This window comes from Sordaria macrospora, chromosome 1 (genome assembly GCF_033870435.1).
Source record: "Sordaria macrospora chromosome 1, complete sequence".
Classification (NCBI taxonomy): Eukaryota; Fungi; Ascomycota; class Sordariomycetes; order Sordariales; family Sordariaceae; genus Sordaria; species Sordaria macrospora.
The window spans coordinates 4,741,959-4,763,697 of NC_089371.1; the positions used below are offsets into that span (position 1 = coordinate 4,741,959).

The window sequence follows — 21,739 nt, forward strand, 5'->3', positions numbered from 1 at the left end:
AAAATGAAAGACGGGAAGCGGAGAGAAGGGTCCAGAGGGTCCAGAGGGTCCAGAGAGTCCAAGAACATGCCTGTAGGTGAAATGGTGTCAGGCTAATAAAACGAAATCACACTTAAAAAGGCCAACCTAGGATAACTTCGTCATAATCAACCAAGCATTGACAGTTGTGGAACACATTTCGGAGTTTTCAAAGACTCCTTCACCTGTTCAAGCTTCTGACAAGCGATTTGGTTTCCCTTTTTCAGTGACATTTTGCGATTCTCAATGCAGCACTTGTCTCTTGCCTCCAGTCGCTTGCCAAGAAGGATCGGACCGGCAGGGGCCTCGGCTTTCCGAGAACTTCCATTTTGGCCTAATCTCCTGTTCTTTGAACTATTGTCTTGACGGCCCGCGATTAAACCTTTTCTAGGCTGTGGCCGCTCGCGCACCACGCTAGCCAGTGGTCTAGACGAGCCCGCGCCCGAAGCCCCGAACGCCTTCCCTTCCCTAACTTGTTGCAGTTGGAGAGTAAGACAGGACCATGACGAGTTCGGTGATAGCGTCGTTGCATAATGCAGGAACAAAATTCTTTACTAGGATCACGCATACGTGCATGTGCATTCTGTAGTGTGCAGTGTGCCCCTGAAGAATATGGTCAGAGCACGTCGTGTGCTCAGGCATAGTGCTTACGAAAAGCCGAATTGTGTCGTTTAACTTAACACAAACTTAACAGAGATGGATGTGGCCGGTGGGTCGTAAGGTGAGACCTGGAGGATATCGATCATCGGCTTAACAACTTCAACTGTGTCTGAGCCCTTGACTTTGTCCCAATACAAATCTGGTGGGATAGGTGAGAAGCCAGTGCCCATTGTAGCGTACACTGCCGAGTAGCGCTCAAGGTTGGTTCTCCTTACCTTGTCATTTCCCGATTTACGATCTTCGTCAAAGTTGTTTTATCGCGTGGCCATGTACCTAGTAGCTTTTGGCACGACGGTGGTGCGTCGTACTTTTTGCTGGACTTTTCCATTCTCCTCAATCCGTGTCCCTTGTCCCTTTCAGCTGTTTGCTCGGGCCTTTCTGTTACATCAAGACCGCTGAAACGATACTAGTCTTAGCTTGCGGGTTGCAATCTCGTGTGTCAACAGTCGTTTTAGCCTAGCATTTATCCAGAGCCAGAAGCCTCGCGTGCGTGCGATCAGTGATGAGCCACCAAAAGAGCTTTCCGTTGGGGGACGACAGCTGTAGATCTGGACCAGACAAAGGGTACCCATCGTTTTAGCACCTGAGGCACCCTGGACTTCGGATCCATCATCCGGAACTCAACGCAGTGGTCCCATCCTGATACGGTCTGCCATGAAATGCTCTTGTCCATTTTCAGATCGGAGCTCTTGGAGCAGATGTTTCCTCACCGCTCTCGTGTCCTCGAATGCGTCCAAGCGAGAGCTCATACGAAGCCCTTTTGGCAAAGGGAAGACCTGGAGGCGAGACTATGGATATGAGTTGAGTCCAGAAGGCCCAACCACCAACAGTGTTTCGGAAAGGACTCCAGTCGTTCGTTGGCAATTTCCGGAATATTTTATGTTGTTGGTAAGACTGCCCTGCATCCAGAAACCTGGAGTTCCAGGAAGACATTCTTCCACGTCACGGTCTTGTCAGACGCAACTGGTAAGTGATCGCAATAGGCAAATGCATGATCCTTCGTGTCCAAATCATTGGAGTGCCATCCTGACTCGGGAAACAACCTCCCAACAGAACCACACTCCTGGAGAAACCACCGGTCCAAGTTATTCGAACTGCCAGGGGGCAGGGGGTGAGCTGCAAACGTCAAGGTCCCCGAACCAGAGGGAGAGAGTCCGGGGAGGTAGGCAGGTAGAGACCAACTGAATCAGATGTACGTATTCAAGCCCTAAGCCCAACAAGATCGGACACGGTGCCGCAAGCCGTTAGTGAGCGTAATCTTAAACCCAGAGTTCAATCCATGTGGCACGGCGCCCTGTTCTGAACCAGAAACGGCGTTGTGATGGCGTGGAGATTGTCGGGTTGGCGCCGGAACAGCGGAACCAGAAGTGCGCACTAGCGTATACTGAGCGGGCATCAGCTTTTTAAAGGAAGCGTTACTAACAGAAAATTGGACGCTGCTATCGAAAGTGAGGCCATGTTGCCACGGCGAGGACACGCCTGTGTACGAGATGTTTGGGGAAGGTTGTTGCAGTAGCGAAATTGGATGGTTGTGGTATGGAAGCTTGGCATTGGATGGACTTGGCAGTTCCAGAAGCCTGAGAGGTGAGGTGGCGTTCTCGAGCCGCTTCAATGTTCAAATCGTGATGGATCTATCGAGGAGATGTGAACCGAAAGAACATGCTGGCCAAAAAAGCCAACAAAGCGATGGAATAGATAAGGTATGCCAGCGGGAAGTGTCCTTGCGGTCCAGTTATCCCAGACAAAAAACGGGTTTGAAACAGCAAAGCCCGGCAATGAAAGAAAAAGAGAAGCACGGTAGAAGGATTTCCGAAGCCCAACATTCGAGTTCCGTGGGTGTTCAGAGCGAAAACACTAAGAAACGGTACCGATAAAGGGGGTTGCGTGTGAATGAGGGCGAGGACGACTTCGGTAGGGTTACATTGTCTGCGGCACCGGAAGTAGCGAAACTTGTGTGATGACCGTCTTGGTCAATTTATCCCACTCAACATGCCGCGATGGTGACGGTGGTGTGCGGTGGATGAGACAAATGCCCAAACTCCAAAACACCTTGGAAAGTCTGGAGTCGTCACGGATGGAGAGCCCGGGAGCGGCAGTTGTCCAGATCCGCATCGCCTGAAGCCATCCAACATCAACACCGTGATTCCGTGGCCGAGCGACGACGCAGCACGGGTACCCACGGAAACCGAACAACTGGGACCATGAAATGCAGCTTCGAAAGCTTGAGCGGCGGGCCGATTGCAGTATCTTGCTGCACTAACAAGGTTGGTGTTGGTGTTTAACAAACTTTGGAGCTTTGTGAAAGCTGAGGCGTCGTTGTTGTACACCGTCACAGCTGTTGTGATGACCGAGCGAACCGGGCAATGCGTTTATTCGGCAACCGATGATGAGATCCAAGGCGTCCATGTGTGATAGAGGCTGCCTTGTCCGAGGAATGAGGCGCCGCCATTCAAGGAATAATACAAACTTCCTTTCCCAGACGGCCATCGCCCTTCGACGAGGTTTGTTGAGGTAAAAAGCCAATGCTCTGAAAGCACACGGCACTTGAGAAAAAGAACATGAGATACAGGTATGATGTCGAATGGAGAAAGAGACTGGAGAACCTCAAGCGTAGAACCCCGCGTCCGATGTCGATCGAATGCACAGGCCACCTGCCGTTTACATAGTACACTACACTACCTTAGTAGAGATGCTAGACTAGGTACCATAGTCCCTAGCGCCAGTGCTCCCCAGACTGCCAGCTCGATCAAGCTGTGGACTGAAATGCCCCTGGCATTGTCGGGTTCCCCCAACAGCGAGTTTCCGATGCGAAACCCACCCAACAAATGGAAGAGCCCCCATTCCATCCAGCTATTCCATGCTCCTGGATCGCCATCTGGAATAGCAAAGTTGAAGAGCCAACGGTGTTTTGATATGACGTTGGGTTCCACTTGTCAAATGGTCATACATGCTGCCTTCCCGGACGTTTTCGTCGAGGGTCAGCACTTCCTTTCCCGTCGAAGGTCGCTACTGTAGGTCCTCCCTTCCTAACACGCCATGTAGTGCCGTGAAGTGCCGTGAGGACAGTACAGGGCCATCTTTCCTTCCATTGTTTCTATACTTGCCACCGAATGGCGGAGGGCAGTAGCAATCAATAGCACGGCGGGAAGTGCAGAGCAGCCGAGCAACGGAAGGGTGTGCTGGGTGTCAATTTCGCTTGCAGACCTCGACACTATCACGACTACCATACCTACCCAGATAGCCGTACTCCGGTGTCAAAGCAGCTCGAAGTACCTATACCATTTTCATGTCAACAAGACGTTCATCTGCTCTGTCTGCCAGGGCTGCCATGCGACAGCGGGTCTACCCCATACCCTGTGGACCTCACGGAGCACAAGACTAAAGCGAGCCATTCAGTTGAGTCTTCTTCTCCCTTGAGAAAGTCTCTTTGTATACTCGCTGACTGGCTCGAGTGAGATGTGACGGCACTGGCTTCATAAACGATGGATGGGCAATCCGGACAGTGTGACAAATTGCTATCCCAACCCGACAATTTCTCTGGCTCTTTGGCTCTTCTGGTGACGCCCCTGAACCGTCCCCTTCAACAAACCACACAGTCAGGAACATGGATGTGACATCGTCAGCACTTGGCGTTCCCCAGGGCGCCCGTCGCTGCCCCCCCGGCCGGTCCCTACCCTCCACTGTGACTGGACCCCGGCCTCCTGGGCCTGGTCCCATCAACAGGAAACATCGCCTCCTTACGGGATCACAAGCGAACCACAAGAGACCTCAAATCAGATGGTCCCGAGTGCGCTTGGACTGCCCTCAACCTCGCTTTCTGATCCTACCTCGGGCGGCGTGCAATCTAGGACATGTCCCCGCATCACCTTACACTCTTGGCGACAGCGGTCCTCAATGCTTCGCCATGGTTGGTCAAGATCGCCAAAGAACGAGACTGGATGCAACCGCAACACTGCACACTGAATGGGCATGGCCGTACCGTATGAAAGGCCCCCGTTCCCATGTTTTGCGCTCCACTCCGGCCCTGGTCACAGAGCCCCGGAAGCCCTCTGTCTTGCCTGACTGAGCATGGCGTGCGGGCTTGGTGGTGTTCTGCAGAAGAAGGGGACCACATCCAACACCACCTCAGAAACCCCAAGGAGTGGCCGAAAGGCAAAATGGAAATGAGACGGGAGGCACACCATCTCGGCCCAGTTGCCCGTACATATGGGTGCTACCACCCACTGCCATCCACATGGTGCTCGTTCTCTGAAAAGTTCTCTTTTTGGTCCCCTTCTCCCCGTCCCCTCTTTTGCACATCATGAGTGCTTGATCGCTCATGCTAATACACTCCCTACCGTGCAATTGAGTGATATCATCTTTTCAGTGTATTATTTTTCCTTCTATACCCACTATACCCCGTCTTTGGTGTTCGATTTAGCTTTGTCGGTAGCCCACGTCCCTGAACACTCCTTACTATCAACCTATCGCCTGTCATTGTCTCCACCCTATTCCATCTGGGCTTAGGGTATTCTCTCGACGACACACTACTATTTCTTCCGCCACGACGACGATTTTCACTTCGATCGCCTTTGTTCGCCCTTGCTGGGGTCACGCGTCGGCCATCTAGACCACGAAGAAGGTGTCCTATACACGTTTGGCCAGTACCAGAGAGCGGCCATCTTTGGAGGGAGCCGAAGCACCTAAACGGGTAGCGGCCAATTACCAGAACCAGGAGGGCTCACGCGCCGACTTACGATATAGTCCAAGGGACGCGGCTTCGAAGGATCCTACACGATGGCCAACGAAACGATCCGTTGTCCTTCGCCATTTCTGAGCGAGGCGCTTTTTGACAATGGGGGGTGTAAGTCACTAGAATTAGGATCTGATCATCACGGGGGTCGCTGCTAACTAACGTACGACCAGTTGTGGATGGAAGGTTATGCCAGGACGCAGGGAAAGGGCTTAGGTGCTGCCTGCCTTGCCCCATGACCGATTGGGCCTATCCGGACGAATTCAATACCCTTGGAGAGGTGGCACAATGGGTCGCAGTTGCTGGCACTGCCTGCTGTGTCTTTCTTCTTTTGTCCTGGATCATCCTGCCCGTCGATAAGACTTCTAGACATTACCTAAGTCTGTGCTTGACTACAGCGGTTCTGTTTATGAATGTGAGTAGTTGGCCACTTATCTCCTGCTGCCAAGTGGGATTTCGAAACGTTGACAAACTTTACAGCTCGGTTTCGTGATACCTCTTGCCGCCCAGCCAGAAGAATGCTATGATAAGATCACGCCCCATTCGATGAAAACCAACTCCCCTTGCGCAGTATCCGGCGCATTCTTGGTCTTTGGAGGCTGGGGAGGAGTGATGTGGGTGTTTTTGCGCTCGCTATCATTGCATCTGCAAATCTGCTGGCAGGTTGTTGTCGGACGCAACTTCATGTGGTTCTCCCAGGCTATCGGCTGGGGAATCCCCGTTATCGGCATCATCATGGCTCTTGTTTTCAGTGGTGTTTCTTTCCGATTTGGGTCGACCTGTCATATCAACCACGAGAACAGCTTGGCCGACCTTTGGATCCCTTTGCTGATCTTTGCCGGACTCACCATTTTTATTCAGTTTGCGACGTTTGGTTATTGCATCAAGGTCTACCTCGCATCGCTTGCCGACAACAGCGCCTCCACCGAAAACTCGAACCTGCCTTCGTATACCAACAGCATCCGAACCATGACGCCCAAGCAGGCGTACAGGCGTGTACGTCGAGTCATCCAGCTTCAGTGGAGGGGGATTGCCATTGTTCTTATCATTGTTACCGACGTCGTCCTTTTCTCGGTCGTCTTCGTTTTCCAGGACAACACGGTTGAGGCCGTTAGGAGGGACCCCAGCACTGCCCTGGAATGGATTGGCTGCCTTGGGGTAAATGGTGGTGACAAGAACAAGTGCCTGGATAAGGCCGGCCCACTGGTGGTCGACCTCCCGACTGTTGGCGCAGTTCTACTGCTTCTCTCGGTAAAGCTACCAACCGCCACATTTGTTACCAAACATATTATAGAAAGTGCTAACCAGATAAACCTTGTGCTAGATCAACGGATTGTGGCTTTTGCTCCTCCTCGGTCGATGGTCGATGGTAACGGGATGGCGCGACCTCCTGATGACGGTTCCTCACCGGAACAAGCGAGAATTCGTCTCCGTCGATGCACGGATGGACGATCTCAAGAAAGACACACGTTCGTACGAGATGCTGTCCCGGGAAAACTCCGGGAAAACGATGGACGACTCAGTAACACTCTCCGCAGTGACTCCGATCTCGCCCACGTATAACGCGTACAACGCGTACAACATGAGGTCACCCATCGGTGGTAACGGCGGTGGTGGCTACCGAAGCCCCTCCCTGACCCGGAACACTCCCGGGGGCACTGCTTCACCGGGACCTCGCAACCAGCACGATACCGCCAACCACTCGGGCCGCCGAACCCCCGATTACTTTGGCAGCACGGCACGCTACCACGCGCCAACGAGGTCTTTCTCGAGCCCCCGTCCCCCACAGTCGCCACCACCCACGGTGACATGGGACGCAAGAGACACGTACGCTAGAGCTTCTCCGCTCCCGGAAGAGAGTCCGTATGGGCATGGACAAGGAGGGTACGGTCAACAACCTCTGGGAATGAACAGGATATGAGATTAATGATGACAGGATGCATAATGTGCAATTTGTTGAGGGAAGGGAAAATGATACCATTTCTGCTTATGCCAATTTTAACAAAGTAAGATGAACACACAATCTTTACCTACCTTGTGTGTGTCCCCAACTCCGTGACGTGAGCTATCCCTCCCATGCATACCGGTATAATGTGTATGCAAGAGGAATACGTCGGGTCAAAGTTCAACTTTTACCCAAGAAGCCCTCCGTTGGAATCCGCCACGACGCCAAGGTCGTGCAAAGGCGGCGAGGTAGTCCACCAAGCTTACGCCCTGCGTACCGGTACATACCGAGGCCAATGTGCGGTAATGAACCAATGGCAGTTCTTATTTCCATCAACGGAAGTTCTGGTACGGTTCATATAACTTAATTCCCGTCAGTCATGATGACAGCGGGATAAAGAGCGGATGAAGCGGGTGTGTATAGGTAATCATCGACTTCTCCCTCTTTGTCATACCCACCACACTCCCGGTAGCCTCGTGGACTTACCACCCAGTTGCTGACTTCAAAGCAGGGATTGGGAGGGCGACAACTATCAGACACGAACGACCCCGACGATGCATCGATGTGAATTGTGATAATTAGAACTGGTCCTGGAAGCCTGCAGAGGTAATCAATGCTCGCCTTGGATGGAGATGACGAGACACCTCAGGATCGACGCTCGAGGGTGCAGTGGAGCAAGACCAACCTAACTGCGGACGGAAGACGGGACAAAGACGGAGACGGAACGGGACGTGCGGGGCCACCGGAAGTGGTACCCCAGTCGGTACCTCTAGGTAGTTGGATGGCGAAGATCCGGTATAAATCGGATGAGAGTACGGTATACCGGATTGGTACGACGCAGATTTGTAAAGGTACAGTCGGGATGTGCAAGGTAAGGTGTTTACTCGATTAGCTGATAGCTCACGGAGTCTGAAGATGCCATTGTGGTGCTACCGGAAGAGAAGTTGTTAGTCAGATATAAACCTGTCACCTTGCTCTTCCTCACCGTACCCATGGTTCTCGGGTAAGTGACAGCAGTCGGAACTTCTTGCCTTCAGCCTTGTGGCTTCTACATGACACAAACCTGCCGTGACTGCATTCAGCAACTCAAATGTATTTCTGGAAGGAGGAACGAAGGGGAGGGGGAGGTGGGAGGAAGGAGGACATGACTCACAAGAGTAGAGGCAGGGGCTCCCGATATGTTCGGTCACGGTTGACTTGACTGGGGTGGCTTTGCTTCTCTTGAACCTTCGTTCATGATCCTCTGGTTTGCATCCTTGTGATGCAGAGTGAATCTATTCAGTTCGACGCTTCACTCTGCATTCCTCCCGGACTCACGGTGTTAATGCCTCTTTTTACGCCGTCATTCGTTTGCCGAGTCAGGCTTCTTACTTTACAGTCATTAAACGGAATCTTTAGAGAAGCATCCACACTTTGCCTCCTCAGAACCGCCCACCATATGACGCCATGGTCAGAAAGGAACTTACACGAAACCCAGTCCTTCGCTATGCCAGTCGCATATGGGACATGTTTAAGTATAAGCTTTCGTCAGCTTACCATTGTCGACCCTTTCCCGTTCGTTTGGAGGACGTACGGCAAGCAAACATGGCCATGGGCCCGACTTTTGAAGGATCATATCTGCAGCAGAGGTAGCAAACTGATCAGATGATGCCCGAAAAACCCCAACCCGAACCCCAAAACGGGCTTCCGCTCTCCAACAACACTTCATCATCCACTTACACTGTTTTCACCACAGCTGTTTCTCGCGCCCGCCGACGCCGACTTATATCGCTTCTTCTAACAAAGACAAAAACCGGTCGCATGATTCTCCTGATTTCAATTGTTCTGCTGGGCTCTATCCTCCACTACATGTGGAAGGCCGAAGCAGCGCTAAGCAGGCCCTGGACACCAGACGACAGCTCCCTCGCCTTTAGCCAACGACCACTTTCCCCACCAGCAAATGAGAGCTTCCTGTCTTCGCCCGGATACAAGCTCCCACTACGGACCAAAGGGCGGGATATCGTGGACCAAAATGGCAAGCGCTTCAAGCTCTCATCTGTCAATTGGTACGGCGCCAGCGACGAGCTCTTCATTCCCGGCGGGCTAGACGTTCAACACCGCGACGTCATCGCAGCCACGATCCGCTCGCTCGGCTTCAACAGTGTGCGTATGCCATACAGCGACGAGATGGTCATTTCCAACCCGGAAGTTCCGCCGCATCTTCTTTCGGCAAACCGGGATCTGGTGGAGATGCGGGCCCTGGATGTGTTTGAGGCGACTGTAACCGCCTTGACAGACGCCGGGTTGGCCGTCATTATCAACAATCACATCACCACTGCGACATGGTGCTGCGGCGCCGACCCATGCGATGCCGGCTGGGCAAATGATTATCTCCCCAACGGGCTGTGTCGGGTACGGCAAACGGAGGCGGAATGGATCGAGCACTGGGAGACGGTGATGGAACGGTTCGTCGACAATCCGCTGGTTATTGGGGTTGACTTGCGCAACGAAGTGCGCGGGCTTTGGGGCACCATGCCATGGGAGAAATGGGCGTCGGCGGCAGAGCGAGCAGGCAATGCCTTGCTGATGATGAACCCGGACTGGCTGATGGTTGTGGGCGGGACCGAGTCCGGAAACGACCTGACGGGCGTGAGACGTCGGCCGATCGAGCTGGACGTGGAGGACAGAGTGGTGTACTCGGCGCACGTCTATTCGTGGAGTGGTTGGGGGAGTGCGGGAGGAAGATATTCGAAACGCACATATGCTTCCTTCGTGAAAGCCATGCGTAAGAACTGGGCTTACCTAGTGGAAGAAAACATGGCGCCTGTTTGGATTGGAGAATTTGGCGCGCCCGACCGTCCTGGCATCGGTGATGCGAACTATTGGCGGAATCTCCTGCGGTATCTGAAGGAGATTGATGCCGACTTTGGATATTGGGCCGTCAACCCGCGAAAGCCGAGGGACAACGAGAGGGAATCATACTCGCTCGTTGAGGATGACTGGGTCACGCCGGTGCTGGATTATCGTATGAAGGACATGGCGGAGCTGATGAGACAGTGATGATGTCGAAATCGGTTTGCGGTACGGCAGTATTCTTCGGGATCTGATGACTATGCGAACCAGCGAGGCGACTCCCTGAAGGCACTTTGTTTGGACGGATAGTTGACGGGTCCCATTGTTGATATGTTTTGGGAGTATTTGTTAGGGCATTAGGTGGAAAGCGTTAAAGCTGCCGTGTAGGCTGAGGACATAGCGAATATATCTACCGTTATTTTCTCGCCACATGTGCTACGTCTCTGTTGCTCCGCTCCGAATGCTGCTGTTGTTTCTTTCTGACTTTCCCGAGGCCGCTGGAGGTCAGGTCCCGAGTCGTTCTTGTCCGGGCCGGGAAAAGTTGAAGTGCAACAATCCGGCGTAGACGGGAGCTTGGAGGAGCAATAGCCAACACCCGAACCCGACCCCATAGGCAAGTACCCCGCTTCGGCCCCACCTAGGTGACCAGCAAACCAAGGCAAAAGATACCTAAACTGTTAAGATGGAGCTCCCCAATGTACACCACCCTACTGTGAATTCAGCGCCTATAGCAGCTTCCCTTTGTTAAAGTGCTGGGTACCTCTCCTTTTGGACCTTCCCACCAAATCACGCTTTCACCCAGGTTCACCTTCCCACGCTACTACATATCTTCACCCGCACCGGTGACGACAATCACTCAGCATCTGATAGCTCAGGCCCGTTTTGCTTTCGATTTGTGATTTCAGCTTCGGTCATTCAACTTGCAGAAACAAAACTCACTGCAAGCATCTTGCCCAGCAAAATTCATTCCCCTCCTGCCTGCACTATCAACCCTCAACGGCTCGCAACTACCTTCGAGTGTGCTGCACTATCTACCGCCTGAGTGCTTTTTACTATTTTCCGTCGATGATCACACGATGTCCCCTTCAGTCCGTCTTGACTTCAACAACTGAGTATTCTCTAACTTGGCTGTCATGTTCCCCGCCGACTATCATCGTCCTCTTACACTTCATTTTTCATTATTAGCACGGTCATTTACTACCTCTCCCATTATTCTCCCAGACATCGTCAACACGGCCTGGTAAATACTTAATGGGTCCGTCACATACCAGAAGCATCAACTTTGATATTAGCCCACGATGGAGCCGGATACGCACCTCGGCACTCCACGGCGTTCTTTCAGCCCGGCCAGTGACGAAGACGGCAGCGAGGCCCATGCCACCGTACGTTCCGACTGCCTCAACGTTGCCCGCATTTGCCATGTCCAGACCGCAGAAAACCGGGTACGTCTGTTAAAACAAAAGTCTCATGTGTTTCTTGGCTATCGGCACGGATACCAGGACTTCCTTCAAGCCTTTGCCTGACCTGTGTTGCTGATCTTATACATTGGACAGTTCGGCGCAGACATCGGCCCAGAGATCAGAAGTTTTATCCACGAGTCGTGGAACAGTGGTGTCGGTATGGATGACGGCCCCCCCGAAGGAGACGTGGCTGAACAGGTACCGGTAGTTGATGAGGTTGATACTGTCCAACTCATGCAAGAAGGCTTGGACTTGCCCAATGGGGGGATGACTCCTCTCCCCCCTGCTTTGCCCGATGCCGGGCCGCTATTCCCTATCATGCCTCCCCCTGGGTTGGCACCACCAGTATATCTACCGATAGGGTTGCAAGCACCAGCGGTACCTGCTGATGATATGGTTATGCAGCTACAATTGATGGAACAGCAGAACCAGCAACAGCAGAACCAGCAGCCCCAACAGGATGTGCAACTAGTCCAGCAACAGATCCAAATGATCCAGCAAGAGGAACAAATGCAAGAGGACGAACGGGGGCGAGAGAATGGGCAACAGAGGTTTCCACGAGCTCAGAGGTTGCGGTTGAATCTGACTGCTCTGTCACAGAAATACAACGTGCGTATATCGGCCGGTTGGTGATAGTTGGTATGCGCCTGCTGACCGGAGACACAGCTTTATTTCGCATCTTATCAAAACAGGATACATGTCTTTATCCCCCGGAAGGTCCCAAACATTCTTCCCCGGCCCTGTTTGGTGCTTACGCCCAAAAAACTGAAGATTGCCAGGCGCGTTAGGCCGGCTATTGATCAGTCGTTTGGCCACCAGATGAATCACCTTGTGATCGGAAATTTAGGCCACCTGGAAGTTCTCTTCTTTGCCTTTGATGATGGCGATGTCGGAGCCTACTACACGCACACAATTGCCCACTACATTCTTTCAGCGAGTCGCCAAAGGGAATCTAAAGGAAAACTTCCTCTCACTTCGGTAGAACCTAAAGAGTTCTTTCATGAAAATGTGGGTGACTCTGCCTGGGGGCTTGCGATCCATCAAGAGTCACGCCTACTTGCCGTGAGCTCGAACAAGGCTGAAGTTACTGTGTTTGCTTTTGCGCTCCACCAAGATCAAACTCGGCAATTGAAGGATCTTTCTTTCGATCCGTCTCCCGAGCTCTGGCCCGGCCAGACAGCGCTTGGTCTGGAGAGAGAGTTCCGGACCCGAACTAGGACGTGGAAGATTATCTTACCTCTTGATCATCGTGGAAGTAACATTCCGAACATATCCTTCTGCGATGACGAGCAAGGTTGCGCAGAGTTTGTGGTTGCTCAAGACATAAAGCAGAGGACATGGTTCCTTGACATCTGGCGGATGGGATATCCTCCGGTTGACATCATGCATGAGACGATAAATATGAACTATGCTACGGCAGAAGGGTGAGTGCACAACCATGTTCCCATGTCCAAACACACTTAACCTTTTCGGCTGAATTGTCTGACTGACTTCAGGTATTTCAGTATCGGTTGGGGTGTCATGGTTTTACCTGATAACTGCTTCAAGAAAACATCGTCTTTGCATGAGTGCCTCGGTCTTCCGGCTGAGGAAATTTCCGCTGGGACATTGCGCAAGGCGGCGTTTTGGCTGGACACAACCTCCAGCCTTGCCCGGGTGAGGGATCTGGCAAATCCTCTCTCATATTTCCTTCGTGCGCCCCATAGTCCCTCATTCGTTGACCCGAAACGAATTGCTAGGTTCCCTATTGAGCAAGACTTGAATGAAGAAGGCGGGGCGGACGAAGAAACAGATATCTCAGACGTGGCTAGGCTATGGACCAACGTCGACTTTGGGCTTTTTGACCGGCGATCTCTGATCTTGACCGATAAGCTTCCCAGGTTTCGCCCGGTTCCCTGGGACTACCTGGAAGATACCCACTACGGCATCCATCAGGCTCAGTTCATCGTACCGAGGTTTGCGCATATTCCAGATGCATCAAGCGTTGGACGTGAAACGTATGCACGCTGGCGCAGCCCTGCGGTACCCTTTCACAAATGCGATTTCTTTTCGCGCTATGCGACGAAGAACATCTCTATACTGCTTACCTCGTCGACAGATGTTTGCTTGATACACATGGATCCCAAGGGCACGCCTGTGCTTTGTAAGGAAATTCTCCCGTTGCACAACCACCTTAACCGGCACCCGTCACCATATGACCTTCACCGGAATATCTCACTCCGCATCGGTATGCTTCTCCACGTGCCAGAGCTCAATCTCGTGGTTCTTGGATCACTCTGCGGCCGCGTTGCTTTACTGCGTTTAACCAAGACGGCAAAGCTTTTTTACGGTGCTCCAGTACGTCGCGGATTCCGCGTGGAAGCGGTCTTACCACGCTGGTTGGAAGAGCACAAACGAATGCGTCCGTGGTGTACTCTCCATGGCATTGCCATTTCGCCCATGCCTGGCCCAAGAACAGACGGCATCTCGTTGCACGGACAGGGCGATGAAAGCCAAGGACCTGCCTGGAAGAAATGGAGGCTGGTATTACATTACTTGGATCATACAATTTTGACATATATCATTACGAGACCAGAGGACGGCGAAGACCTACTCGTTGTTTAAACAGAGCGGGCGTAGAAGCCTTCTCAAGCCGAGGATGGGAGCGGTTTGGCATTTCACAGCGTCCATAGGTTACATAAACAGGTGCTGAGGCTGCCCGTGTTTGCATAGGGTTGTTTGTCCATGTCAAAAAGCGACAATATATACTACCTATAGTCCGTGCAGGTGAATAAACTTGTGCCTCTAACTATTTCCCATAAACGATTACTCTCTGGAAACAACCTACGAGTCCGACTGCATATCTACCGAATAAACTTGGGAAATTGGCAATACGCCACTGTGGAAAAGCCACCTGTTTCTGCCCGAATAAACAAAGTTCTGTAAGGCTCGGGTCCGGCTTCCTGTACTGAAATGTATACGTGTTAACGTGAAGGGCGATGTCGCTGGTCGGGGGCTTGTCAACTCGGCCTTTTCTACTAACCTTTTTGCCGAGGGGATTTCTTAGGTTTCAGCAGTAGAAACACACCATACAGGGCACATTCTGCATGCTGCCTCCTGTGCTTCTATCGGGCGCTCTAAGAGGGAAGATGCATTGCCAATTTTCCGAGTTTATTCGGTATAGGCCCCCAATTAATGATAATCCTCTCTGGGGAATGCGCCGTTTACCGGCTACCCTAGCCTGTTTTGAGGCTCATGCGAGGCTCTTGGCACAACTACCACCTTGCAAACGTAGAAGCCAGTGTCCAGCGAGACTACATATGAAGATGGCTGGCAATCCGGCGATTCGGCACTTTGCCAAACATGATCGTCCAGACCTGGTGCGGGGTCGGCCGGTCCGTGTAATACTATTGGCTCGCTGCGGTAGGTACTTCCCGTTTATAGTTAGCTCTTGGCAGACGCCTGCCGGCAAGCTCAACCTTATTTCTACCTCTGCCGCTCTTCAGCACCATTTGTCCCCTTTCGTCCCATTTTTCTCCAACAACTCCTCCGCCGTCCAATTGCCATCTTATTGCCTATCGTCGGCTTTCACCACCTTCCATTTATTTACTGTGATCCTCAGCGCACTGCTAAGCGACCAGCTGGGAGTAACATGGTCACGGGGCGACTATATGCCGTCCCCCTCATTGTCCAGTACGACGTAGTCGGTGAACCTGCCGTACACGTCACCGTCGTTCATTCTCCGGACATCTTTTCCGTCAAACAAGCCAGGATCCTGTTTTCCGCCGTGTCATATAAAATGCTGACCCTCCTTCGCCGCACAAGCCCAGGTTCGACACTCTTCGGTCATCCGCCTTTCGAACCACAAAGGGGCGCATAGACAATCGTCAAGATGGGTTCCACGATCAACCCTCAAGCACGAGGCTACGAGACCGTCAGCCTATCTGAGAAGGAAGAGCTGCCATCACGCCCTCTCCTTGCTCATGGCACGCAACTCAATCCCGCTCAGCGCCTGAAGTGCAAGCTGCCTGTTCTCCTGGCTTCCTGCGCCGTCTCGCTCGCCGTTTTCTTCGCGTTCAACATGCTTGCGTGCAACGACACCCTGTTCGGCATCAAACCGCGTCCATCCGAGCCCTCCACTACGCAAGCACCGTTCCAAGCCCGAGATTACCAGAGTTCTTCGCAGGAGGACTGCCCATGCAAGCCCACGTCCACGGTACCCGACTATTTTAACACCAGCCCAGGCCCGTGGGTTGGCAAGACGGCTACAGGCAAGGCCCCCTTTATGGCCCAGACGAGAACCCTTGACCATGCTGCTACTTATGTGCCCAATGCGCCGCTACAGACGCAGGTGCCCGTTCAGGGCTGGCAGCCGGGTAACTTGAGCATTTTTGACATGATGGGATTTCTGACGCCTTATACGCCCTCGACCGGGTTTGGAGTGGATGAGTGGCCGCTGCCTGAGGGCGCTGAGATTATTTGGCTTCAGGTATGCAAAACTTTGTCTTGGGAGTAAGGGAGACGAAGTCAATGCTAACAGCTCTTCGTTATAGATGGTTTCTCGCCACGGCTCTCGCTATCCCACAGGAGGCTCAAACGTAGAGTCTTTCGGTGCCCGCCTTGCCAATGCGACTGGCAAGTTCAACGCTACGGGTGAACTCGAGTTCATGAACAACTGGAAGTATCAGATGGGAACCGAGATTCTCGTCCCCAGAGGTCGCCAGGAACTGTTCGACTCTGGCGTCCTTCACGCTTACATGTATTCGTCGCTTTATGACCCCGAGACCAAGATCATTGCTCGTACGACGGTATGTGCCACTTATTCACCTGGCACTGAAGACAAGTTGTGAGGTGCTGTGCTAACTAGGGAAATAGACCCAAGACCGTATGATGAAGTCGGCTGAGAACTTCTTAGCTGGTATGTTTGGCCTCGAATGGTATGTGATTTCTGTACCTTCTACCCAAAGCCCAGAAAACAAAACGAGGCGGATTCTGATCTAGTTTAGGACCCACAACGTCACCCTGGAAGTTATCATTGAGGGCTACAGGCTGAATAACTCTTTGGCTGGTTACATGAACTGCCCCAATGGGACCGAGGACGGTCCCGGCTCTGTGGCCCGCGATATCTGGGTCGGCAGCTACTTGAAGGATGGTACGTCGGTTTTCTGGATGATTGCTCTGGATGAATTACATGTGTTGGACACAGCTGACTCCTTTGTTGTTCAGCTACTGAGCGATTCTCCAAGCTCGTTACCGGCTATAACTGGACGGTCGATGACACTTATGCCGCCCAGACCTTGTGCGCCTACGACACCGTAAGTGGAATCCTTCCCTCCATCCCTCCCCCCTGCCTAGTGTCCCATCTCAAACTCACATTTCCTCCACTGAAGGTTGCCAACGGCTACAGCCGCTTCTGCTCCCTGTTCACCTACGAAGAATGGATTGGCTTCGGCTACTCCCACGATCTCCAATTCTACGGCAACAGCGCCTTCGGCTCCGAGACGGGCCGCGCCGTCGGCATTGGCTTCCAGCAGGAAGTCCTTGCCCGCCTCCAAAACCACACCATTGCCTACTCTGAAACCCAGCTCAACACAACCCTCGACAACAATACCGTCACCTTCCCGCTCAACCAATCCCTATATCTCGACTTCTCGCACGACACCAACATCATATCCATCCTCACCGCTTTCGGGTTAACCCAGTTCGAGCAGGATCTCCCTACCGACGTCTACCCGGGTGACCATAATTTCACCGTGTCGCATATCACGCCGTTTGGCGCCCGCTTGGACATCGAGATTATCAAGACGCCGAAGCCGGTGAAGGCTGATCGGAGCGGGTATGAGGATCAAGGGGAGGAGACCAAGTATGTCCATTTTGTGCTGAATCAGAGGACGGTACCCCTTGGGTGGAGCCATCCGGAGTGTGATGCGGAAAGGGTGGATGGGTGGTGCGAGTTTGAGACTTTCTTGAAGGTGCAGGAGAAGATGCCCGGGTTGGCGAAGTATACCGAGGTTTGCTTTACTAAGGGGGGAGGCGCCTAGATCTAAGGAGCTCCCGGCCTTCTTGGACTGCCTACCTTGTGATGAAAGCATTCTCATATGGAAGTTGATGAAGTAAGGGCGGGATGAGGAAGGCTTGACGCTGAAAAGAAGAGATTTAGGTGTATCTGGCGTTTTCATCTGGCAGTTTCCGCACTAGGCCTAGGCGATGTCACTTTGGAGATTTCATTCGCAGATAGCGTTGAATGTTAAAGCCATGTGCTTGTCTTCGCGAAGCTATCTTTCCATCTACCGTAGAAACTCGCGAAACTGAGAAAAGGCCTTCCCTCTTTGAGCGCCGGCATATGCATAGGAAGCTGGTAGTATCAGGCTGGTCACTGTGCCTTCGAATGTGAGCAAGTTGGTCTGGAGGGTTGTGTCCTTCCGTTTTTGATAACTGGATAGATGCCTTTGCTGGTGTATGCGTGCGTATGGGGCAGATTTCTGCCATATGCCGGCGCTCAAAGAGGCCAGGCCTTTTCTCAGTTTCGCGGATGCGGTTCATTTCATTCTACCCATTATCAAGCCCACTTTGTTAAATCCCATGTCGGTCTGGTTGTGTGACAAGACATGACACTGAGCGGGTTCGCCTTTGTTTACATGCCATTACTGAAATAGGGGTAAAGCCTCGACAAGTATGAGCATAATATATGTTAATACGGAAGGACGGGAGAAAGTCCCCTGGGAATTGGATCTTATCCATTTGCCTTTTGACTGATCGCCTCTAATAAAGTCGTCATCAAATTGCGGTGGCAGTTCCTGGTCCTTGGGTCTTTGTGTGTTTGAACTAATGAGTAGCGTCGCGGTCCATGGTCAGAGAGGTGCTAGGTGCTCACTAGGGGCAATTGTGGAGGCTCTTGACACCTGTCTTGTGATGTTTTTGTAGGTGTGTTCTCCAGGCTTCCGGTAGCACACAACAACAACAACAACGCATCACCGCCATTTGTTTTCACCTACTGATAAGTGGACGGTTTCCCCGGCTTTGTTTGCCAAGCGTGGTTTGGTCCCTTTTTTTGCACTTGATGAGCCTCGTCGGCTCATTTTGCGAGTGAGTGTCTTCGGAGGTACGCCCATCAGGTTCAGGTACCTTCTTCCTGCCCTTCCTTATCTTGGGTGTCTGGAGTCTGGAGTCCGGAATTCATCGGCTTCCACACATACTGGCAAAGAGTGTACGTACCTTGAAACCTCTAGAACGCATTTTTTCAGCTGGCTACAGATAAGGCTGATGAAGAGCTTCATCAACGGCATCCTTGAATCAAAGAGGGCCTCAAAGTGGGTTTTCCAAGGGCCTCTTGGCAACTTAGCTTTTTCTGCGCCGCGGCGGGAAAGTGGGTGAAGGATGAAAGGGGGCCCCACCGGCTTTCGTCGGGCGGTGATGCAATGAGTTGCCCCGGCGCATGGCTGGGCGAACTGGTGCTCCGTGAGGAGGGACCAACGTTGGAGAAGGATGTTCGTCGTGTGTTCTTTTTTTTTTTTCCAATTTTCTTTTCCGCCGCCAAGATGGCTGATGCAACTTTGACTTCCCAGTCCCGGCCGCGGGCGCAGGCGGCACTTGTCGGGCGGGATTGGCAACCGACGGGGTCTCGGCAGTGGTTCTGACAGTCATTAGTCAACGTCATCAGCGGCGTTTAACAATGATTGGCATGTGCCGTGTTTCCTCTCTTGTGCATCATCAATACCGAATACACACACTGCAACATCCACAGAGCCACACACACACACACACACACACAATGGCATTATGAAACCGCCCCATCGTGGAGAGCGAAGCCGTTGAATCTGTACTCCGTTTTCGTTATCAGTCACCACCCACTGAGATCCAGGCGGTTTGTAGCGGCCCGAATGCTGCGAGTCTCGACTCGCCAACACCTTTTGATTGAATGGTTGGCCTCGGCTTTCCGCTCGTAAGTGCGTACCAGAACGGAGCCTATCGCCGACGCAGTTTTTTCTTCTCGACCCAAGGAGCTTGTGGAGTTTTGCCTTCTCGAAGTGGACTGAAGATGTGGACAGCGAGTGGATAGGGGGGGATCGCCGCCATGGAGAAGGTCTCGTGCCGTGGGGACTGCAAAGAGGTGTGGCGGCTGCGGCTGCGGCTGGAGATGGAGATGAGGGTGTCAGCGAGTGTGAGTGACGCGGAAGATGGATCGAAAGAGGGTCGAGGTTCGAGTCCAAGATAAAACCAAGCAAGTGAGCCGGTGAAAAGAGCAGGCATCTGGCCATCGTGTAAAACCGGAAGAGGGAGGTGGGGCCTGCCGCGATAGCGGAGCCCGAAGGAAGCTGGCCGCCGCCGGATCTGTCCGAACCTGGAAGTGTTGACAGAAACCTTTGTGCAACACTCTGCCTTCTCATTGGCCCCCGGTTCCTGATAAGGCCTATCTCTTGGCGTTCTTGGCTGCGGCCTGGGTCCCCTGCGCTCCTGGACCGGCAGGGGTCCTCCCGGTAATTAAGCTGTTAAGCTCTGGAGCCAAGAACAGGGTGCAGGATGGGCGTGGCCAGGGGGGGGTGTGGCCTGTGAAAACCTCTCGACGTCGTGCCTTCTTTTGTTCGCAAGTTCCGTCATCTGGGGTGCAGCACGCCGCTCGTTTCCACGAAAGAAATCCAGAATCGACGCCACAGAGCCTCCAGGAACACACGAACGAAGCTGGGGGAAGTCGTATTATATCCCATTACATCCAACTGGCGTCCCAATGTGTGACCCAGAACCACCCCAGGTCTCTGGAAGGATGTTCGGTTTGGCGGGGTCTCGACTTTGTGCGTGGGGGAATGTGTCTGGTCGGAGTTTGTGTTCCCATTGCTCAAGGTAATCGAACAACAGAGCATGCCGCACCGCCTCATCGGTACCAAGGCCACCTAAATCTCTCGTCATACCACCGCGTCAGACGAGAAGACATCCAGCTCGTTCGGGTTTCGGTCGACACTGAATTCGGCTTTATGTGCTGATTGAGAACGTTGTCGTGATATGGCTTGTCTCGATTCGGCTGCGTGTACTTTAGCCCAGAGGCACCAGTCTGCACGCCTGTGAGCAGGAAGATAACTCCCAGAGAGGAATGTCTTGGAGGATATTGACACCCTTTTATACAACCGCTTATCTGGGTCAGCTAGCCACATCGAGAGCGAGCTATCAGGCAACGGGTCCCTAGGAATTGCAAATGTTATAGTGATGCTGTGCACAGCGCCTGTGGCCAAGGGTGGTTCGGGGCTTCCCCGCAAAGGCTGGGCTCAGGGACGTTAATGATATCACCAGCTATGGGAGCTTCCAATGATGCATGCACGGAATGGAACTAGAAGCAAGCGGAGCAAGCACACGTGTACGCGGTACATGAGGTAGGACTTGAAAGATCGCGAAAGTCGGTTGACCAGCTCGGTGTTGCTGTGTCTCGTGTATTGTTTCTTGGCAGTCCGGAAGAAGAGGCCCTGAAACTCGACGAGATAACGAAACATCGGAACATTGGATGCGTGAAGATCCCAAGAGACGGGGGGATATGGGCTGCTGCTGCTCTGCCTGATCTACCCTCCGTTGTCGGGCGAGAGCGTTCGATCCCATAACGGGCATTGGCTGTCTAATTGACAGCGTCCCTGCATTCATTGGATACCTTTGAATACATTGAGCAGTTTCGGGTTTTTTTTAAGGTTGTGTGAATTGCAGAATACGTACCTTTCAGGACCCAATCCCCACACGATGAACCGCACGCAAATCGTTAGACAACGGAAGTCAGTCCGCAAGTCAAAAAGAGTCGCAAAAAGAGAGACCTTGAACCTTCACAGGCTCAATTCCCCAATCCGCCGCCCCAGAATGGGTTCGGGACAGCGGAGGTACGGCAAGGCATGGAGAGGCCATGGAGGCATGCTGCATGCTGGTAGCGCAGCACCGCACATTCTCGGAGTCGGGCCCTTGTCCCCCTCGTACTACATCTACATTATCATTGGCTGAGTTGAGACGACAACCCCCACTTGTAAGCGTCGCGGAAGCAAGCTCTACCTTGCCAGGAACGAAGTTCTTTTACGATTTCAAACGAACTCCCGAACTCCCTATCAGTGGATTGTGTATCAAGATTGTCTGCAAATCACGGCCGAA

General features: G+C 52.7%; 4 protein-coding genes across 4 annotated transcripts; all 4 read left to right on the plus strand.

Moving 5' to 3' along the window:
• Positions 1 to 4,431: 4,431 nt before the first annotated feature.
• Positions 4,432 to 7,331, plus strand: SMAC4_02971 (uncharacterized protein; the record flags this gene model as incomplete). Its single annotated transcript, XM_066089865.1, has 4 exons — positions 4,432 to 5,521; positions 5,584 to 5,825; positions 5,891 to 6,661; positions 6,735 to 7,331. The coding sequence occupies exons 1-4, from the start codon at positions 5,455 to 5,457 to the stop codon at positions 7,329 to 7,331; spliced, it is 1,677 nt and encodes a 558-aa protein (XP_065945697.1). The 5' UTR covers positions 4,432 to 5,454.
• Positions 7,332 to 9,002: 1,671 nt separating this feature from the next.
• Positions 9,003 to 10,394, plus strand: SMAC4_02972 (uncharacterized protein; the record flags this gene model as incomplete). Its single annotated transcript, XM_066089866.1, has 1 exon — positions 9,003 to 10,394. The coding sequence occupies one exon, from the start codon at positions 9,003 to 9,005 to the stop codon at positions 10,392 to 10,394; it is 1,392 nt and encodes a 463-aa protein (XP_065945698.1).
• A 620-nt stretch (positions 10,395 to 11,014) lies between these two features.
• On the plus strand, positions 11,015 to 14,251 carry SMAC4_02974 (uncharacterized protein; the record flags this gene model as incomplete). Its single annotated transcript, XM_003348431.2, has 4 exons — positions 11,015 to 11,629; positions 11,741 to 12,256; positions 12,314 to 13,071; positions 13,153 to 14,251. The coding sequence occupies exons 1-4, from the start codon at positions 11,486 to 11,488 to the stop codon at positions 14,249 to 14,251; spliced, it is 2,517 nt and encodes an 838-aa protein (XP_003348479.2). The 5' UTR covers positions 11,015 to 11,485.
• Positions 14,252 to 15,518: 1,267 nt separating this feature from the next.
• SMAC4_02975 (uncharacterized protein) lies at positions 15,519 to 20,271 on the plus strand (the record flags this gene model as incomplete). Its single annotated transcript, XM_066089867.1, has 6 exons — positions 15,519 to 16,115; positions 16,180 to 16,434; positions 16,502 to 16,563; positions 16,633 to 16,778; positions 16,853 to 16,941; positions 17,017 to 20,271. The coding sequence occupies 6 exons, from the start codon at positions 15,519 to 15,521 to the stop codon at positions 17,665 to 17,667; spliced, it is 1,800 nt and encodes a 599-aa protein (XP_065945699.1). The 3' UTR covers positions 17,668 to 20,271.
• Positions 20,272 to 21,739: the final 1,468 nt, after the last annotated feature.